This window comes from Lytechinus pictus, chromosome 1 (genome assembly GCF_037042905.1).
Source record: "Lytechinus pictus isolate F3 Inbred chromosome 1, Lp3.0, whole genome shotgun sequence".
NCBI lineage: Eukaryota > Metazoa > Echinodermata > Echinoidea > Temnopleuroida > Toxopneustidae > Lytechinus > Lytechinus pictus.
The window spans coordinates 39070475-39092500 of record NC_087245.1 but is presented as its reverse complement, the minus strand read 5'-3'; the positions used below and the strand labels follow the sequence as shown (position 1 = coordinate 39092500).

At 35.7% G+C, this 22026-nt stretch overlaps 1 protein-coding gene across 1 annotated transcript in view; it reads right to left on the bottom strand.

The window, feature by feature from the left end:
- LOC129262460 (myosin-IIIb-like) overlaps positions 1 to 22026 on the bottom strand; it is a 71931-nt gene that overhangs the window by 6956 nt on the left and 42949 nt on the right. Inside the window, exons 17-22 of the mRNA XM_064104619.1 lie at positions 21701 to 21961; positions 6931 to 7206; positions 4311 to 4421; positions 2757 to 2911; positions 2162 to 2393; positions 709 to 904 (exon numbers count right to left, since the gene is read on the bottom strand). Coding sequence (XP_063960689.1) covers positions 709 to 904; positions 2162 to 2393; positions 2757 to 2911; positions 4311 to 4421; positions 6931 to 7206; positions 21701 to 21961 — 1231 coding nt within the window. The remainder of the gene's footprint in view (positions 1 to 708; positions 905 to 2161; positions 2394 to 2756; positions 2912 to 4310; positions 4422 to 6930; positions 7207 to 21700; positions 21962 to 22026) is intronic.

Here is a 22026-nt window from a genome sequence, read left to right as displayed (position 1 = left end):
CGAGTTATATACTTCTTGTCTTGAGGAAGAGGCCTTAATTGACAATGGTTAACCCATAGGAGGCGCACTAATTATGTGGCTTCCGGATTTATCTTCTTAAAAACCACTGTAGATAAGTAATAGCCACGGAAGTAAAGTAAGCGCATCACGAAACATACAGCTGCTAAAAGTATGCAGAGGAGCTAGCGTGACATATTTTTAAAAGGAGTTCATGGCACATTTTCCTGACAGTCACACGCCATTTGAAAAAAAAAATCCATTTTGGTGATAGTGATAATGATTAGGAACATAACTTCAGTATCAGTTCTGTTAATATATATTGAAATATTATTGTGAAATTGAGCGGGTCCTTCAAAAAAATGCTTGTTTAATCATTAGATAATAGCACACATGTAGAACGGTTTTGAACCTGTTTGCTTTGGAAAATGAATTGTTTTCATGTTTCATTTTGAATAAAATCTTTCTATAAAAGAAAAGGAAAAACTAATTATTGATTATGCTCCCTCATTGTTTTTTGAGGAGGGTTGGTTTGGGAGAAAGAAAGAAAGAAACCAATGTTTGGCAAAATTGATTAAAATAATGATTATAATCCACTTTTATATATCAGCGCTTGATACTTCGGAACGACGAACGCTTTACAGATTAATAGAGAATATATCCCCCATTAAACCGAAATGGAATAGCCTGCCTTCATGTTTCCCAACTCACCTTTGGGATTGTCCATTCTGATGGCGGGGAGGACGACCAATGAAATCCAACAAGGCGTGTTAAAATCTTCGACCTTATCTTTGACGAAACTCAGCGAGACGATGCTGAGTTTCTTCAACCGATGGTGATCGATTTGGCCGTCGCCTTTCTTTGCTTCGATGGCGAGTTGAGCCTTGTATTCCACGATGTCAAATACCTGATTGCGAGAAAGAGATAATCATTTTCATGAATATTATTTTATTTTACTTTGAGCTGTTCCATAAAGTATACACTAACGTCCATCCCCTCCTGAAATTATAATCTCCGTTTTATAACTCAGATGAAAAGTTGTAGTTGTAGTTATTCTCAAATTATCACAGCTTGGGCTGTTCGGAGGCAGTTCATTAAAGGGGTACTCCGGGTTAAGAATATTTATATATTATCTAAATAAATAGAGTAAAACTCACATAGCAAAATGCTGAAAATTTCATCCAAATCTGATGACAAATAACGAAGTTATTGGATTTTAAATTTTAGCAATATTTTGTGAAAACAATTATCATGCACACCGTCATGAATATACATTAGATGGGCTGATGATGTCACATCCCCACTTTCCTTTTTCTTTTAGCACAGCTTTATTGTTCCTTGCCCGATTTTGGTTGTTTGTCTGATTTTGTTTATCTGTTCCAAATCGTATTATTCTTAGTCTGAATTATCTATTTAAGTAATGTACGAATGAAAAACAAAAATGAGGATGAGACGTATACAAAAAGTGTAATTATTTCATGGAATTGCCCTCTTGCTGAAAAACAAGCTTTGATCTTCAGAAAGGCATTTGTTTTCCGACTGTCTTTCTAATTTCCCCTTGCCATTCTTCATTTTTGTTTGTTCATAATATGATGTGCCTATAGCAAGCGGTAATTTGGCCTGGACATAAATCAGGAAAGGCTATGCAGGAAAATGGGGCAGTAATTAAATTACTTGTCAAATTAAATCCCGGAAATTTGACTTGAAAGGTTATCAGTGAAGAATATTGCGGTAAATTTTGATCTCTTATAGGTTTGTGTGGATTTTCTGTCTTGAGTCTTATACTCTATATGTAATGAGATTTGTTTTAAATGTGTGTACACGGCTTTAGACAAGACAGATACATGCACAAATAAATACTATCATAACTGGATAAAGTTCGAAAATTATTTGTTAAAAGTTGTTTATCTTTCAATAATGCAGATCTTAGTTATTATGATATTCAGAGCAAATACATCTACTTCACAGTGTACAATAAAATCAATATAGATATATTTGATTTTTTTACTCTTCCATATGAGTATATTCAGGGTCAAGCTCTTTACATTAAGTTATTTTCAAAAATTAGTTTTTTGTTAAGAGATAACTGAACATTTTATTCTTTTTTTTATTTCAATGGGATTAATATTCCATCAAACTGTTAGAATCAGAGCAATAATCTTACTTTCATAGCTTGGTTCTGTGGTAGGCGTCCCATGTTTTTAACTACTTCCGCTGAGATGCAGTGGTTTTCGGGTTCAAAGCACCCCTTGACGAATACCTCATTCTTGCCTAGTCTCGTGGCCCAGACGTTTCCCTCGCTATCGATCTCTAACTGAACGCCTTTGCCGATATGTTCGCGGACCTTCTTGGTTTCAGGATCCCGTAGTGGGTTCGCCAACGCCCCGAAACCAAGTCTACAAAAAGAAAAAGATAACAAGCTGGTATCACTAACATTATATATTTTTTATTTTTCTCGTAAAGTTGTGAGTTAGTGCTAGAAAAAAAATATATTTATGAAAAAGAAGAAAAGAAACGAAAAAGAAAGAAGAAAAGAAAAGAAAAGGAAAGACACACAAAAAAACAATTTACTCGAATAGTTGTGATTTAGTGTTAGAAAAAAATATATATATAGCAAAACAATGAAAAAAGAAACAAAAGAAACAAAACTAAAAGAATTGAAACGGGGAAAAAAAAGAAAAGAAAAGAAAAAGAAAAGAAAGAGAAAAGGAACGAAAACAAAAGAAAATAAAAGATGAGAACACAAGATATGTGCGTACCTTCCCGGATGTTGATAAGCGTACCCGTCGATGATCATGGCTGGCGACTTGATTTGGTATTCGGATAACCGACACCGCTTCTCCATGAAGAAGACTTTGCACCACGCCTCCGGTCCGATCTCATGCATATGGTATGTCAACTCATTGATGATCTCCTGATTGAGAACAATGATTATTATACATATAAAATTATATAAAAGATAAAAGCCACGGTCAACATAAAAAGAATTCAGAATGTATGATTGACCATATAACTTTTCTCGAAAAGGGGAAGAATATTTTGTATCTATCTTCTTCGACATCTTCATTTTACATGTTATGACTCGGTGGTGAAGCTACAAGGGGCATGGGCGACCTCTCCCCCTTCAATTTTTCAATAATTTGATCACATTTTCTTCCAATATTCCGTTTGCAATGTTCAAGTTCAGCCTAAAAAAGACCCATGATAATAAAGTCTGAGTTGCCAATGGAATACTTATTATATCAATTTTGACAACTCATACTTTTTTTTCAAAGGGCAAATATAAGACAAACCATTGTGTTTTTCCCAGATATAAGTAAAAGTTTTATTGACGATATTGTAGCTCTCATACCATCTCTTCGTTAAAAGGGGAAGACATCAATTATTTTGAAATATTGTTTTTACCCTAGAAGTACCATTGAAAGCCTTGTAGATGTATAACAACCATACGAGTGAAACAATTGTTTGAAGACGAAAAATATGGTGGCAAAATTTGTAAAATTATAGACATGTGAGAATGATGACATGTATGTAAAATGGGATGGCAAAAAAGCACGTTTCTAGATAATTATATATATATTATCACATTCGAAATATATAATCATTAAGGGAATGAACATGAAACATGCAATGATTCACTCATGGTGGGATAAAAATGAGAGAAGGGCTTATAGGTTTCAAAAGATATTAGAATATGTAGAATGAATATCAAAACATGCCACTTTATTAACAACATAAAACGGCAAAGTTTATAGAGCGATCTCTGACATATGAATGTTTAATATTAGTGGCTGGCAATACAATCCCATTACTATATATCATGACAATAACCCTTATGATCGAATCGACAACAATATACATGTCTCATAAGTATGAATGATTTAGATTATTGATGAACCATTGACGAGTTATAAGCATTCAACCGCTGTGCTATTCTATCTCGCCCCGGTACTGCCCTGTCGTTTAACAAACGCCCACAAACAATGGACAAAAATACAAATGTTTATGTGTTGATTTGATTGAATTGGGGCATTTGATAACGTTTTAAACTAACAATCCAAGATACTGAGAATTACAGTATATAACATCGAAAATATATTGAAACGGTATTGTTATCGAGCGTGTTCTTCATAAAAAGATTACACGTTTGTTTTATCATTAGAAGTCATGTAAAAGCATCGTGTACGTTTGTTTAATCATATTTGTGTAAATTAACTAATTAATTGTTTTCGTGTTGATTGTAAATAAAACCTTTCTATGGCAAAAGAACCACATCGGGAATCTTAAAGGTCAATTAACTACTAGTTTTTCACCTCTCCAAGAATGAATTTTCCTTGGATAGCCTTTGGTTCAACTGGTTCCTCTTTCGGCCGAGACCTCTGCCAATGGACATGCTTCTCGTCAGCATGTCTTCCGCGATCCGTCTGCATGTTGATATGTCAGGCAACAGCTGTTACTATACAAATTCTCATCGCTGGAATTTTTTTTAATTATTATTACTATTTAATATCTGGTTAATGCTGCAGTGTATGAGAAATCTATATGCTCATATTAGCTTTGCAGCGATCTTTAAAGTGATGAAGCGATAAGGTCTAATTGCCGATAGTTTATGGTGTGCAGCTGGGAGTAAGTGATATTTCCGAGGCGAAGTACATTTATCTTTCGTCAGCGAAGCCGAGAAAGTGATAGTTTAAGGAAAACATAAGTACGGTACATCTAAAATAAAACTTGATAGCTGGCGAAAGCACGTACAAGATACTTTCGATAAAATTACGTAACATTATTTTACTTTTGTGTTGTGCGTATTTCCCATGCACTTGTTATATTTGCCCAGCAATACTTTAATCGTTTTAAGAAGACAATTTATTGAATATCATTCAAGCATTTTTATCATAATGGTATAACAGATGAGTTTAAAGTATAAGAAAAAAAGTGTCATCGAACTAGCCACTATAAAGAGCTAAATAAAGTAGAATTTTTGCCTTAAATGTGCATGAATGTATTCGTTTGCAGTGTTTCGTTTTTTTAAATCTATATAGGGATGATAGGCGTAACTCTTATTTAACTAAAAGATGTGTGGCAAGGTGATTAATCTCTGTCTAGTATATGGTTATGCATTGTTGACTTATATTTATTGATATTCTTTTATTAGTATACCACATCCCAGTTTTCATGGCTATTTCTCTAAACATGCAAAAACAAAATCATAATTATGAAAATAGTCAAAATACATAGTTTGGGAGCAGTGATGTTAGTCAAGAAGAGTGATGAAAATGTGCCATTCAAAGAGAAATAATTGAATTATTTCTAACTAAAGCACTGTGCGGATCCATGGGGGCACAGGGGCAGGTGTCCCCTGGCAACAAGTTTTATACCTTCATTTTTGGGTGCGTGTTGATTTTTATTCTCGGAGACAAAATGATTAGGTTCTCTTCATGTGGTAGTGAAAACTGGTATTGCTAAAAATTAATGCTGAACGAAAATTGAACAATTCCGTGCAAATTTATGAAATCTGGATCGATGCTTAACTGCTTCCTAAAGACCACCCAAACATTAATATCATGTGTTAGTAAGAGGATATAAATGATGGTAATAAGCTATTTCTTCTGCTTTTTTAGATTCGATTTCTTAGCGATATCCTTTCCTTAATAATCCCGTTCTTTCGCTACAAGCCCCATATTTTACATTTACCATTTCATTTCTTTTTCCTTTTTCAATTAAGTAGCCCCGAACTAAATTCTTAATGCGGTTATGAAATATACCCTTTTCAGACATTAGTTCAGTTGTGGGCGTTGTGGCGTGCGCCTGTAATCCAAGCTGTGAGGAAGTTACAAATTGATGCAGAGGTTCGAGGTTCGAGCCCTAGTCACGTCTTTCGGATGGTGACGTTAAAGGTCGGTCCCAGACGTAAATAATCATATCTGATTGATACACGTCTGACAAAACTCAAATACACACAGTCATCTTCAGCTCTAGGTTCTTTCGTCCCATTTTTGTTTTCTTTCATTTTCAGTCATGCACGCCTAGCACTGTTTTTTTTTTGCCTGTTCCTATTCACGCACTAATTTTGGGGTTAGTCGACAATGGTGTAACAGTGAATATGAAAAAAATGTGCAAAGTATGTTAATGAAAAAAAGGGGGGAAATATGTCAAAAGTGACAACTGAATTTTGAGTGCATGCATAAAGCTGCAATTAGAATTAAGATGATTTACATGCAAGAATGAAATAAAACAATAAGCTACTGTCAAAGAATAATTACATTTATATCAGCGTGCGAGGTATAGTACAAGTTTTTAATTATGATAGCACAGCAATGAATACTATTGCGGAGTTTTACATAGAACGTTTTATATCAAATGAGTATCATTAGCATTATACAAAACATGACAAATCCTTATTATTATATGAACAATGTTATTATGAAAAATAGTGCAAATGTTAAAATATATATATAGCACCCTCTCTCTCTCTTTCTTCTCTCTCCTTGCTTGTTCTGTTTACTTGAGCGTTTATTTTTTTATAAAGACATATTTAAACGCTTAAGCGCAGGAATACTTTGACTGCATTAATCTTCCATAAATATAGTTTTCTGATTTCCTCCACCTTCCCCCATCCCCGTCTTTCTTTCTCTCTCTCTCTTCTAGATATGAGTGTGAGTGGTCCGAATAAGCCATCAGTGTATAATTTTTCTTTTGTTTACTTTCTATATCTAAAACACATATTCAATACTGGAAAATTAATTTTTCATTTAAAGGATTAAAAAACAAATACTTTTGAACAGTATAAATCACGGCCGACGTTCGAAGGATAACGCCCAAATTAATAAATGATCCAATGGGATTCATAAGTCGTTGAATACTTGAATTATTGCATGATAGCTTTAGCTGAAAGGTTGAATTTAAAAAAAATGAAAATGTTCTTTTCAGACTTACATCATCCACCTGCGGCTTGCTGGTCGGTATCTGTGACCTATCGGTTCGAGCCCCGTTCATAGCTCCGATAGCACCGTACCCAAGTGGTTTCTGCGATACAGGTGGTCCAGCCCTCCTTTGGTGGGCGTGGTTGGGGTGTAACCCTCCGTTGCCATTCTGGGGGTAGTTCCCGTTGGGGCTGGTTGGTCGCTGTGCCGCCGATGAGGGCGGGAGATTTTCCTGCTGGATCTGCTTCTGTCGGATATCGGTTCGAACCCGCAACTCTCCCAGAATCATCTGTGAAGAAAGTTAAGATAATAGGAATAGCATGTCAGAACATGAAACTGAAATAACAAAAAGTCAAGACTTGCGAATATCGTTTTAACAAGAGAGAGAGAGTGGGGATATACACCTTTATTATCATTATTATAAAACAATCATTATTGAAATGCAAATGATTCTTAACGTTTGATCATACCGACAAATTTGGATTACTACTAGCAATATGGGCCATCACGTTCACTTAAAAGGCCGCCTTCTGAATTCCCCTCAACACAAATTACACCGAATGTATGATACTTCTTGAGAACATAATCTATATTTATATATGGAAGATATAAACTGAACTTGCTCCTGGAAAATACCAATTAGAATAATCATCCCAAAAGGAAATCGTGGAATTCGCTTCACCTATATCGTTGTAAAATGAGTTCTTAATTAGGACATTCATTATGACTAGACCATTAACCTAGCTGTGCGGCTTTCTGCCGTCGGAAGCCGCTTAATATTCAGAAGCTGAAGTTCTGTGAATCTGACGTCAAGGTTGTGTCATCTTCAATCTCAAAAAAATATGTTGCCATCTTCACTCACCCACGAAACCCACTGTCTTATAGTATTATGACTGATCAACCACCAGTCATTCTTCATTACTAAAAACAAGCGCTCGTCGATAAGAGTTGCCGTTTTGACGTCATAGATGATAACACTTGACTTATATTATATTCATTATTATTAAAAAAAATAAAAAATAAATCTTGAATCCCTTTTTTCATAACTAGCATACACATTTTGTAGGATAATGACAAAATAATGTTAAATGGAAATTATCAATAAAAGTGAATTTTATGAAACAAAACATGATTAAACAAGGGAAGAGGTAAGGAAGAAAGAAGGAGGAAAGGGAGAAAGAAAAGTGAAATGGAAAGATGATATCCCGAGAGAGGGGCAGATAGAAAGAAGCGATTAATAAATAAGAGAGTTAAGAAAAGGAAAGAAACTGTACTGAATAATGATTAGTATTCCCCCTATTTATGTTTCTCTCATGCTGCATACCATAAGGCGCATATTCGTAGTTATAAAGGGATCCATGATTATGACATCATCGTGCAAGATGACGTCATATGATAACAAACCCAATTGACCAATTGCCATCCGGCCGGTCATCTATTATAATTCAATTTTCACACCAGAAACAGTCCAACGTCATCTCTACGTTCTAAAAATACCTCCACTGATGTTGCTTTTCATTCCCTCTCCACAGGAGCAAAACCGTCTTCAGGTAGTATATTATGATCTCATTTTGACCTCAAACCGAAAAAAAAATCCTTGACCACTTGATTCCAGGTCTAATATTGGCCATCTCTATGGACCATATTCAATTTCATCTCCTGACGTCATAATATCATCTCGTATGAATTCAATTAATTGATGACACATGATCCTAAGCTTCAAATAGGTCAATTCCATCCCCAGTCGTAAATTCGTGGAAGCCTACTTTACTTTCTTCTTCGTTCATCACGGATCCATAGACCATTGATTCTATATTCAAGTCCGATTTAAAGAAATAATAATAATAACAATACTTTTAGACAATAAATATATATAATAAACATTTGTTTCCTTTTTTATTTTATTTTTTGTTTTCCAAGCATTTCAGGAGCTCTTACGGAGCTATATAAATCAATATTATTATGGCTATTATTAATCGAATTTTCTTAGCTTTTGAATATCACGGCACTGGACTAATTCAAGGCACAATAAAAAATCACTTCAATCGCATTTTCTCCTTTTGTGGGTATAGATTCTGATAAGTTTGGGATCATTTTCTTTGGTTCTCCTTTTAAAGGCTCTATATATACCTCACGATGAAGACTGATGTAATCTCTCACGCCAAAAGTATAACCTATTATCTATTTTGATACCACTTTTGTCTTGATCCATTCCCGTGCTCACATTCAACGCAGCAAATAAATTTTCGCGCCAAATAAGGTTACGACAAGTTCACTCACAGTCCACCTGTCCTGATCTGGAAAGATGACCTGTATAATGTGTCCTATATTTCAAACGGATCTCGATCTATTTCTAATCTTTGTATTCTACTTTAATCCGAAACCACCGACAAGGAACACTATTACCATTGCGTTTTCTCCCACCCATTGAACGTGCTTGAAACTATCGAATGTTAAGAAAATATATTTAGGTCGCCGCGTCACCACTTATCTTTTGAGGTATAAAGAACAGACATTTAAAGCGAATTTATTGATCTGAATCTACTGTGTTTGGTTTCAAATCGGAAATTTGGGACAAATTTCGCCGGCTCGCGAAGGAAGCCGTAACAGCTACTCGTCATGTCGTCATGTATTGCCATCAGCTTCGTATCAAGCGTCGACCATCTTGTGAAAATCATTAAAGGGTGAAAAATGACACCATTTGGGATTAATGTTATCAGACTTTAAAAATCATCGATCACAAAGCTATGGATAGTAATTATTTATTCACACCATTTATCTCTCATATCTATATAACTAATATCTATATTGACTTAAAATGATAAAAGAATAGATGTATATCATCTCAGTGCGATGACATTAGTAAGAATTGCACTCACGAGGCACTCTGGAACAGTTCTAACTTGCCCGAAGCAGCGCCGAGTGCACGGTAAAAGTTTATTGAATAAATTCCTGAACGGAAAATATTTAATTTTGCTCCGTTTATTTTGGGTGTGTGTTATTATGTGGATTCCTCGTGAATTAACGCGTTTATAATAAGCAAAATCATAATGCATTATTTTTTAGGATCCATTTTGTAACTCCTTTTCATGATCACTAAAGAAAACCATGTTTTTAATTTCACATGCAGCTTATTAAAAACACCATCATTTGATGCATCATTCGTTCTTTTTTATTACTTGAAGATTTTTAAACCCTGGGAATTTAGCAATTTTTTTATATTTCTTACAAAACTATCAGCACCAATTATATAGCGGGAAGAGATAAAAGAGCAGCAACAAAAACAAAACCAACGAAGAAGGCGTTTTTAGCGGTAATTATAACTTTCTGCTTTATGGTAGCCGTAAAGATGAACTTGGCGATAAGGAAGAAAAAAAGAAACACAAACTCTGCTCAGTGCTATAAATGAATCGAGGGAACGAGCACCGTGTCTCTCGGAGGGGTAGTTGTGGCACCGGGGCAAGTTAAGGGATCACCTGGGGCTAATCAAGGTCCTGTCATTCTATACCAGCTCAAGACAAGGCTGTTTAATCAGTGATACGGCTGTTGACAGTCAAGACAGAGATGGGCCCGAACCCCGACAACAGGTCAAATATTGACGTCATAACTTTAGCTAAATTTAGTCAAATGCATACAAAAATTCTATTTTGTTAGAGGAAAATTACAGAATTTTATTAGTTTGAGTAACATCGGAAATGTGTGGCTTCACAATTTGGCACGACGCCAAGATAGTTTTGATGGGGCCGGTGCAATGGCGGGCAAGGTTGAGGAATATTTTAAGGTATGGTAGCTTAATAATGTTGAGGTTTTAGCAGCTGCCAAAGCAACATAGTTAAGAGCAGAACATTTGGTCGCACTTATGTTGTTGAAGAGGATATCCTGTTTATTAATTATGAAATCATATAAATAGGGTGTCGTGATAAAGAAGAAATATAATGTTTAGCCCTGAAAGTCGTCAGAAATCATAATGTGAGGCAACTTTATGACTAATATACACCATCTACATTGTCTTTAATTCCTCTATTACAAGTCAGTCTTTATATTTACATTAATTTTGGAGAAGGATTTATCACTCATTAAACCGAAAAAGATTGCTTATACGGTTCATTACTTTTTTCTATTGATGTAAAACAAATCGATTTTTTTTTCTCGGAAACCTCAATGCGAAAATGAAAGACGAATACTCACAATGTTTTTCTCATCTCAAAGAACTCTAAAAAGTTCTTTTAAAAGATGCATCTACTAATTCTTCTGAGTGAAACGCTTTATGGCAAAGTATCTATATAGATGTATATCAAGAAACTTTGAATGCGACATTCAATTCACATTTTGGGGCATGTTCGTGTGAGGTCAATGACGCCATTCGGTAAAATCCCGGCCATAATTACTCCAACATGCATCCACCGCCCAGTAAAAGGAGGTGGCTTCAATTAATTCAAGGTGTCGGTTTTACACCAACCCACTACTCTCACTTCTATGTCTTTTCGTGATGACGAACAACTCTCTATCCCAAAAATACCATAACCGAAGAGTTTCACAACAAATCCACAACTTCTGGTCGCCATTTACAAGTATACCAATGTTTGGAAGTTTCAGCGTAAGAACTGTGGTCATAAATGACAAAGACGAAATTTGATGGCGACCGCAGAGCCTAGGATTGGCAGGTTGTTGGTTATCTACACTCCCCTATCCCTGGGCGCGCTTTGGGGTAATTTGCGCGGGAAATCGGGCCAATTTCCGATGGATTAATATAAAAATCAATAAACCATGAACCCTCGCCTCCTTTCTTCCATCGTCATGGTCGCTAGGAGCACGATGACCACCCCAGAGCTCTGGTTGATCTTCCATCTTTGAACTTGCCATATATTTTCCTGACAGCTAGGGCATGCTTTGAGGCAATTTTTGCCATTTAGTGATACTTCTTCTTCTACACTGAAAAAAAGTCCTATTGACCCCGTTTTCTGTCCATGACCACACCGGATAAATGTTTAAATTTAAAAAAAATATATATATTAACCTATAACACCGACTGGACACTGTTTTTCATACACCTATTTCAGCACTTCTCTATAGTGAGGAACAGCCTCTCAAATTCGGTGTTCCACAAGGGTCCTTATTAGGTCCACTGTTGTTCCTTATATTTATAAACGATTTACCCAAATGTTTCAACAAATGTTCTGTACATTTATATGCAGACGATTCTGTGGTATATTTTTCACATGAAGAACCACAAGTTTTACAAACAACAATGAATAAGGAATTGAAAGTACTGGAATCGTGGATGAAGAAAAACAAGTTAAGAATAAATTGTGACAAAACTGTTTGTATGTTGATAGGCTCGAAAAAAATGCTTACTAAGAATGGTTGTATAGATTTAAACTTAAATGGTGTTCGCTTAACTCAAGTTAAAAGTTTCAAATATCTCGGTGTTCTTGTTGACTCAGAATTGAAATGGAATCTGCAGGTAGATAACATGTGTAAGAAGATAGGAAAAATGATAAATTTCTTATGTAGACTTAGACACTTTATGAGTACTTCAAACTTGAATATAATATACAACACTGTTGTTTTACCTCATTTTGACTATGCTGATGTAGTCTGGCAATCCACCAGTATGACTTTGTTAGAACAACTTCAAAAACTCCAAAACAGAGCATCTAGAATAATTTTAGGCATAAACCCATATGAACATAAATCTATTTCTGAACTTCATAGTCTGCTGGACTGGGAACAACTATGTAGCGAAGAAAGAGACACATGTTATCATTTATGTATAAAATAATGCATGATTTGGCTCCTGGGTATATGAAGGAGAACTTTGTTATTAAGGAAAACAAATATAACTTCAGAACGTCAGGCCTGTTGGCTCTTCCTAAACCGCGAACCAACAATTGCAAACGAACTTTTATGTATCGTGCAACTGTGTTATACAATGAATTACCGATAAGAATTCGCCAATCTGGCACACTTAAGGAATTCAATAGACTAATAGATGAATACTTGGTTGATTTATAAACCACATATGTTAGCATCTCTATTGCTGCTCACACAGAGGGGGGGGGGGGGTGATAAAGTAGGTTTTGGTTTGATAATATGTATTGTTGGTGGGGGTTGTTAATTGATACATTCACTTATATGTTTTATACATATATATGTTTTTTTTCTTTCGCACTTTTTTTTTTTTTTTTTTTTTTTAATATCAAATTTTCCTTGTATTGCAATGTAAACTATTTTAATGTATTTTTTATGGACCCCATGGAAGACCAGAGTGATTTATGTCAATAACTCTGAAATGGGCAATCCTTTCGATTATTTTATTCTATCTATTCATTTGCAATTCATTTTGTTTATTTCTATTAATGCCATTTATGTTATGTATTTATGTAATTTATATTTCATGTTTTTTTTTTAATAATCGGATAATAAATAAACAAACAAAACAAACAAACAGTGTGGTAATACCAACATCGATATTCTTGCAGAGCAATGGACCTTGGTTGCGGGTCCCAGAGGGTTTTTTTTTATGGAGAGTTGCAAATTTTGATTCTTTTCTTTTCAAACGAGCTAACATTGATACCAATAATAAAGCACTTTCATTTATTTGATGTAAGATATAAAAAAGACCTAACCCAAGGTTCGTCTTGGGAATGAAACCCTTACCCCTTTTTGTCGTCAAGCGCCTTAGATCACTCGGCCACGACACCCTATAAGGATGATACTTTGTCGATGAATACTATAGTGCTGTTTCAGGATTTTTAGCTTTAAAATCTCATTCAGAATGATTGGGTGATTCTGAACAATTTGATGATGTCGAATCATCACGGTATAAAGTACTAGTATACCGGCCGGCTGGTTGGCTGCCTGCTTGACCGAACCAAAATTGGCAAATTAGACTCGTGCCAACTCTAAGTATCCGAGAGAAAATTGCAATGTTTCGATATGATGATATAGTTGTACTTCAAAAGGTCTTTTATATTATTCAATCTTCACCACTTTTGCAAGTTTGCAATACAAATTCATGCGCAGCCATGATTATCTTGATAATATTCGCAACGACTGCAGAGGACTCGAGGAGGGGGACGAGACGAGCCCCTCCCCAATTCGCTGATGTACGAGAATTCAAAATTCCAGAGGGTAGCAAACCCGCTCCATCCAACCCCAGATCATCGCTTGTATTCAGACATGTCAATGTGTCATTGGCACTATCGTACCTACGGGGGGGGGGGGGGGCAGGGGGGCACTCTGCCCCCCTGACGAGCAACAACCCATACAAAAGACATATACCTGCCCCCCCTGACGAGCTTGAAGACCTTTATTGCCCCCCCCCCCTGACGAGCTTTAAGACCTTTACTACCCCTCCTGAAGACCTTTTTTTTTCTTTTTTTGCTTGTCAAATTTTTTTCTGGTACGAATACCTATATTTTTTTATTGAAGACCTTTTTTTTTTTTTTTTTTTTTTTGCTTGTCAAATTTTTTGGCGGCCGATTTTGCCCCCCCCCCCTGTGGAAAATCCTAGGTACGCCACTGGTCATTGGTCATGGTATGGAGTTTATCTCTATGGTCATGAACACGAGTAACTTTTATCAACTTTCAGAGTAATTACTTTTCATCTATATATTATGAAATTGTTATCACTATCCTTTTCAAATTTGCTTTATCTCGCTTACTTCATGACCAAAGCAAGAGAAAGGGGGACATGGAATGAGGAGAGTGACCTCATACTGTCCCGCCCCTCCTATTTTTCTCTCTTTTAGTCATGTTTTAGTCTTGTTTCGTGTGTAAAGTGAAACAAGGAAAGAAGGGTTATCCTTTTTAGAATGCACTGAACACGATCTACCTGCATGCCCTGGAAAGCGTTTGGGGTAAAACTGGTTATGAATGGTTCTTGTTTTTTCTTCTTCTCTGCTTTAATGGTTGGAATGTCTCGGGTCTACAACAATATGTTTGGATCACACTTGCTCACAAAAAGACTTTGAAAAATCATATCTGCGTTGTTATGATAGTAGGATTGTGACGATGAGGTCTGTAGATAACAAGGCGTTTGCATTTTAAATTTCAGATTGTAAAAACCTAATGAAATAACTTGTATTAATGTTCATTTGCATGCTTATTACGATCGAAATTTTCAAACTTTTATCCACATAAAAAAAACACAAATGCACACCTAGTTACCTAGAATGCATTTATATAGCAATTCAATTTATTTGAATGCAGGTAAAAGAGCACTGTCGATTAAATACCTTGCTCACGGGAATACGTACCGTAGCCGGTGATCGAACCCCGGACTTTCAAATGTCTATAATATAGTCAGGCGCCTCAGACCACTCGGCCACGGCACCTCCACATCCAGAAAAGATATTCAGATTTGATGTCACCCAGCATGAATTAATGTTGAAATTAAAATCTGTTAAAACCTCAATTTTTATACAGAACTTGAGAACAGCTCAGGTGCCTTTTTTAAGCAGTGACAGTTCATTCTCACTTTTCAGAGTCGTTTTTTTTTTCAACGTGGCTTCAAACCCTATCATCTCCTCGACCTACTTCATTACAATTCGACTTCCCCATATTCCTCCCACGTGGATGCAATTTTTGTATCTTCGCATTTACCCCGACATTGGATTTCATCAAAGAAAAACAATTGCTTAAGTGGTGTTTTAGCAATATCAATACAGCGTCGAACATTGTCCGGGTTAAGAGTTTAGATGGGAGGGCTGCAAATCACAAGGGGGCAGGGTCGTTACCAAATCTTGAAGTGCCATCAACAGGCCGGGAGCTTATCAAGCGGAACGGGTAAGTTCCTGAAGTTGAACTCCCTTAACATCGATTGAGGAGGGCTCAATCACTCCCTCCCTCCCCACTTAATATCTTCTATTATATTCTCAAAAACTTTGTAACGTATTGTCTCTTTACACCCCTTGTCCTCTTCTCTCTCTCTCTCTCTCTAACTCTCCTTCCCTTTCTCATTATTTTCAACCCTACCCATCCCCCCCCCCTCCTCTCCTCTCCTCTTCCCGATTCATTCCACTCCTCTCCCTAGTTTGCTGTGCAAACCCTTCCGCTTGAGAAAAAATGTCTGAATTCGCAGCCTAAAGGCACTGACTGCAACTTGCGCACTGAATGCTTATTGAAAAAAAAACTTTCAGACTTGTTTCAAGACCCACTTGTTAACTACAGTTCGGGGACTGTCCCTCAAGTCTACCATCCCCCCTCCCTCCCATACCCCTCCCCCTCTTTCCCTCATCAATTTTCTCTATAATGTCTTTATCCCCAATATACATGCTGAACACCTGCATCTGTGGTTTCACCGAAAGTTAGTTCATCGTTAATGTTTCCACCAAGAAAGTACTGATGCCCACCAACGAGCAAAATGTAAAAAAGTCTCATATGCACGGATACAGGTGCAAGCCCCCATGTCAATTTTCACTCGAAACATCTGACATGCCCTTCCCAAACGTCTTAGTCATAACTTCATTGACCAAGAGGTATTCTAAATGAACTATAAAATGTACGGAAATCCAAGCGAGCACCAAGAACAACATAAAAACAATGAATTCCAGATTTAAGTGTCAGATAGGTAATTACAGAAGACAGACACACTTCAACTGACATTTACTAATCATTTGCCTAAGAACAAAATTAGTATCAATTTCGTTATTGTGGAAAGAGAACACTGGATCACGAATACAACTAAACAGAATATTGATATGAAGTATAGGTTCTTATATATGTTTTACTCATTCATTCAATAAGATTATTACAAAGCAGTAGTTCCAATGGAGTTCTTGATTCAAGTTAACAAGTAATGTTCCCTTAACCTCGTCATCCTGTATTATTTTTATCAAAGTGGCTGAAAGATTTCCAACCACCTGCAATTAACCTGTTAACAGGCCGGTAAATATTGGTTCATTAACATCAATTTTTGTTGCTCTCGTCACGTGTTGCACACTCTGACCCAGTTTCGAGATTTACCCATAAATTGACATCGAAAGATTAATTACCAAGTGTTTGGAGTGATTTAAAGTGGGTCTACATGACGTCAAATCGCAGAGAAATTTAACAAGAAATTTTGATGAAAAAAGGGGCATTCTTAAAAACTGGTCAATTTTTCCTTCACCCCATCACCCATGGAGGTGGATAAAACTTCATCAACCTCTAAAGCATTACCCTCGAGATTTGCGTTTCTTTAAAAATTATTTTTTATGATAATATGTAAAGGTTCTATTTTCTTAAACATGTCAAGTCAATGTAATCAAGATATTAAGCATAATAACACAAATTCTATTCGTAACATTCAGATAACTGAAGCAAAATTGAAATATCTATTTTCAGAAAAATTGCGAATGAAATTCGCGACCCTGGAAATATCCAGGGGCGTGGTGGTCAATCAGAGAACACAAATTTAGAATCTCGGTCCTGCGGTTTATACTCTACGAATGGAACGAATACGTCATTATCTTTACGAAAGCTGCTTTTAACGTCACATTTCGGAAGAAAAATCTTGGATGGAAGGGAAATTCCAGACTCACGCGCTGTTACTGCGGTATATTTTCACCCAATAAGGTATGAATTAGGGTCTTAGTGCCAGTGACATTAACAATTTTATGGAATGTATTAACGGGGAAAGTATGTGATCGGATTGGACTTGGCAGACATGTCTTTACATTATTCATTTTAAGCCCTTGCTAACTTTTTAACAAGGCAAATATCGAAGAGTCCGTGATATCGATATTTATATAAATTATTCCTAGACTATATCACTTCCAAACTTTCAATGTTCTATGGTTTACTTTATAATAAGCAGTCTGAATTTACTTTACTTGAAGTTAATCTTACCAGCTATGATTTATTAAGGGACACATTTAAACAATTTTAAGAATTTCAATTAATAAATGTGTTTAACTATCATTAAAGAAATGATATTTTTTATCTGTTTGGTTTCATATAACGATAAAATAAATCACATTGGTAGGCATTACACACCATTCGATGTTGGTTGCTGATTTAATACTAAATATACTCGTAGCTAGCTTCATCCAAAGTTCACAGATTGCGATTTGAGGTAACAATACGACGGGGAGTTGTAATGGAACAAAGAAAATAAACGGCGTCAGATAAAATTATCAAGAATATTCGTTCGCCCACGATGAGAGTGCTTTCCGTGATAGTTATCAAAGTAGCACATGAAATGAAATTAATTCATGTGCTGAGCTATTTTAAGACTACCAGACTAATAGCGCGGGCCAAAGACAATCGAAAAATAGCTTTCGAAAGCAACTATTCAAGACAATCAAAAATTTAGCAGACATGTATATTTCCTCTGATCTTTCATTTCGTTTGAAGCATTTCACTGGAGTAAGCCGTTTAATATTATGCGTGCTCTCCAAACGTCCTTCACCTTTGTCCGACGTCATTAAGGGTAGAAATTGAACATGACTAATATTTTCATAAGATATACAATATTTTAAGATGAATATATTTTGAAATATGATAAGGGAATATAGACTCCTTATAGCTTTTGAAGAAGTTCAAGCTTTACTGCCTCAACAGAAATCGGTATATAATTTTATTTTGTTTCGTATAGGTTTAAATGGTATTTGTATCACTTAACAATTTTACATCGTTTTGTTTCTTTATCTCTTAAAATGTTATCTTTGAAAGCATTTCATTAAACCTCATCTCGATTCCTAAGTTTTGATTCACTTTCTCTAGCGCTGTAAGGTATACAAAATACCTCTGGAAATTTCTTTTAATTTTCATTTTAAATTTCCACATTTCCACTACCTTTAAGCGAATTTTTGCAAGGATATTGAATTAAGGGCGCAAGGAAAGGCACAGCATGGGTATGTAATTGCATGGCAAGCTATCTACGCATGTGATGAAAGATTGAGACCCGATTTGTGATACATGTTATCCTTTTAAAAAAATGTTGTCGTTGTTGTTTGTTGCAATGTTCAAACTTTACCGCATATCAATCGGGATTTCTACGACATGATCCTGAAATCTTACAGGAAGTTCGTCAAAATGGCGCCAAGTGCTGTACTCTCTATAAGATTGAATTATGTACCATTGATTTATCCAAATTAATCTGATATAATCAGATGAAGACTTTAAGACTTTAATAAAAGGTAGATGGAACGGGGAGTGGAGCACGAGATTCAGTAGGCCTAATCGTTAGAAAATGATTTGTTAGGAATTTTATGTGTATAATATCTTAAATAAGGTTAAGAATAAAGTTTAAAAAAAAACATCCCGCGTTTTGGGATAGCTTTTAGCCCCCCCCCCCCCCCCGAGAAAAGTTAATTCAGTAATTCCCTGTATACCATATGAGAGTGCCAATCACACCCTCCCTATTTCATATAGATAATGTAAGATTTTCATGCTGTTGTTTGGAAACCGGCGTGGGTCGGTAGCCAATATCATTTTTAAAGCTATTTAATAGGCCTTATTATTATTAACACTCACAAAACATGAAGAAAATGAAGGGCATTTGTAATATAATCTTGTAAGTTTTTAGGCTATAGAAAGGCTATAGAATCACAAGCTATATTTAAGAGTATACACGAAATCATTCAATATAGTTCGTCAGTACAGTCGGCACCTACACTTCGACGAAAGTTGACTTGCACATTTTCAAATATACAATCTATAAATATTTCAGAAAGATTCAAGACATTTTGAACCAAAAACATAATTATACTCAGATTTAAAAAAAAAACCTAGGCCTCAAAATCTGTTCAGATAATGATTAATGGACACTTCATTGGCGCGTCTTAATTTACCAATTATAATATTTTACATTCGAATTAAATCTGACTCACATGGCTTTAAGACTCTTAATGTTGCTATTCTGAAAGTTCCAAGGACTTTCCCAGCAGTCTTTAGGCTATACTTTAATATCTCTATAATCTCACAATCATATGTTGCCTTTCACTGTATGAATTTCCGTCTTTGCGGATTCTCAATCTTGACTTGCTCGCAAGCCGGTGCGGCGGTAGCGAGGCCTTCAAAATTTAATGCTTGTCAATGCTTAGAGACTCTAGTCTAGAATTTATAGATTCAAATCTAGCGACCTGGAATGTGCATTTATACTTGAATATTAATTACGTGTATTTATAAAAAGGATGATAATGAATTAAAGATTGGAGAGAAATTGAATTAGAAGCCACATCTTATTTGCTTGAAAGATAGCTCCTCGTCTTTGCATTCACATTATTTCGTTCGAGAAAACAAATTGTGAATGAAAATGTGGACCAGTAGAGCATATTCACTTGAGGCTGAGAAATTACCCTTTTCAGCCCCAAAAGATCATACTTTCTCTTTACCCCCCTCCCCTTACATAAACTATCTATTACGTAATTTTGTTATTAGCCTTCATGCTCCTGTGTCATAATGAGGTAAAAGAAATTGAGAGGACTGAGATTTGAATAAGGTGCGCATTGGGGAATTTGCAAGCGAACAAAACGAGTGAACCAAAAACAAACACTTAAGAATCCTTAATTCTGTAATACATTTAGCGAGTAAAAAAAGTAAAGTCGACGAGATATCCATAAAAATCATTGAAATTATACCGTTGAAAAATACAATTAAATGAATATTTCAACAAAGAAAATAATTTTCGTGAAAAATTCGGTAAAACAGCAGCCCCCGAACACCCCAATAAATGTCCAGTGATGCCTTCCTACGCTTTACCTCATCATATAGATATAAGATGCATATTTTGTAGGTCTATATCATTTGCCTGATATTGTGTGACTCTAATTGCCTTTAAACGTCATCCCAAAGGGGCCGGTCTATGTGGGTGGCAGATGCGTGATTCATGCGAGATCTCTTCATGCTTTGAATATACACGCTCCGACGATTACACCTGTTACGGAATCCAGCGAAAGAATCAATGCGTGGGACTGTGTCATCGAAATGATAATTATCAGACATTTCAACGTCAAATCAACAACAAAGAAGGCCTTGACTACCCGGCAAAACAAAACAATGCCAGAGTAATAACTATGTTATCAATCAAATAAAAACATTTTCAGCTTCTGTTTTAAACTTTATGAACTTTTTTTATGTAAGAATCTAATTCCCTGGAATTCAATGCCATGATGGCAATAAAATCCAGAGAATTTTGCAAAGTTATATACTGTACGTGGAAGTATCTTCTAAAGTTATTAAATTTATAAGTATGAATATTTATGAAATGAATGTGCATAGACGACAAACACAAGGAGATTTTTTAAACGAAATGTATAGTTTTACTTGCAACCTTGGTATTTCACCACGATATAAACTTATATATGTATATATATATATATATCTCTCTCTATCTAATGAAAGCAAAAAGAGATGGTCGTGATCGACCCTTTATTCATGCACATTGCTCCTCTCAAAATTATCTTTATAGTATATAAATAAAGTTAACACTAAGCACTCAAACAAAACACTTTAAGTTAAAAAAGAATCTGATACGTAATATGCGATAGTAATTGAATATTCAAGTAATTAAACATTGCACTTTGACAAATAACGATAAATGCGCATACTTATCAAAAGAAGATATAACAAAATTACACTGATATTAAAAAAAGGGTTTCAATAATATAAAAACCTTAATAACAAAAAGCAGGGCAGACGACTTCGAGAGCAGCTGTTCAATTCAGACAGAAAATAAATTTCAAACACTCAAAGATGGATAATTATGATCGAAATAAATGAGGCAGAATAAAATACTTTTCTCTAAACCATATTATATATAAATACAAATTTAGTTGAAGGTATATTCGACTTACCTGTCTCTTCTTCTTATCGAACCTCTCCTTGTCTTGTCTATCTAACTTGACCATGGCTGCGTGACTTCGTTCTGCTCTTCTCTCGATCTCGCCGAAGAATGATGCCGTGTCGGCGAGGTCTCGCAGTACTCTATCTCGGAGGATGGCGTAACGACGGCGAGCGGCACGCCCCCTAGCAACGCGCTGACACGTGACCACCTGAGCGAAAAGCTGATCCATCCGAGTGTCCAATTTTTCTGTATGCCAGTACTTGAGGAAAACCTAAAAAGAAATAGGGGCGGGAAATAAATGAATAGCTTTGTTATAATTTTATGGCAAACGCTGAA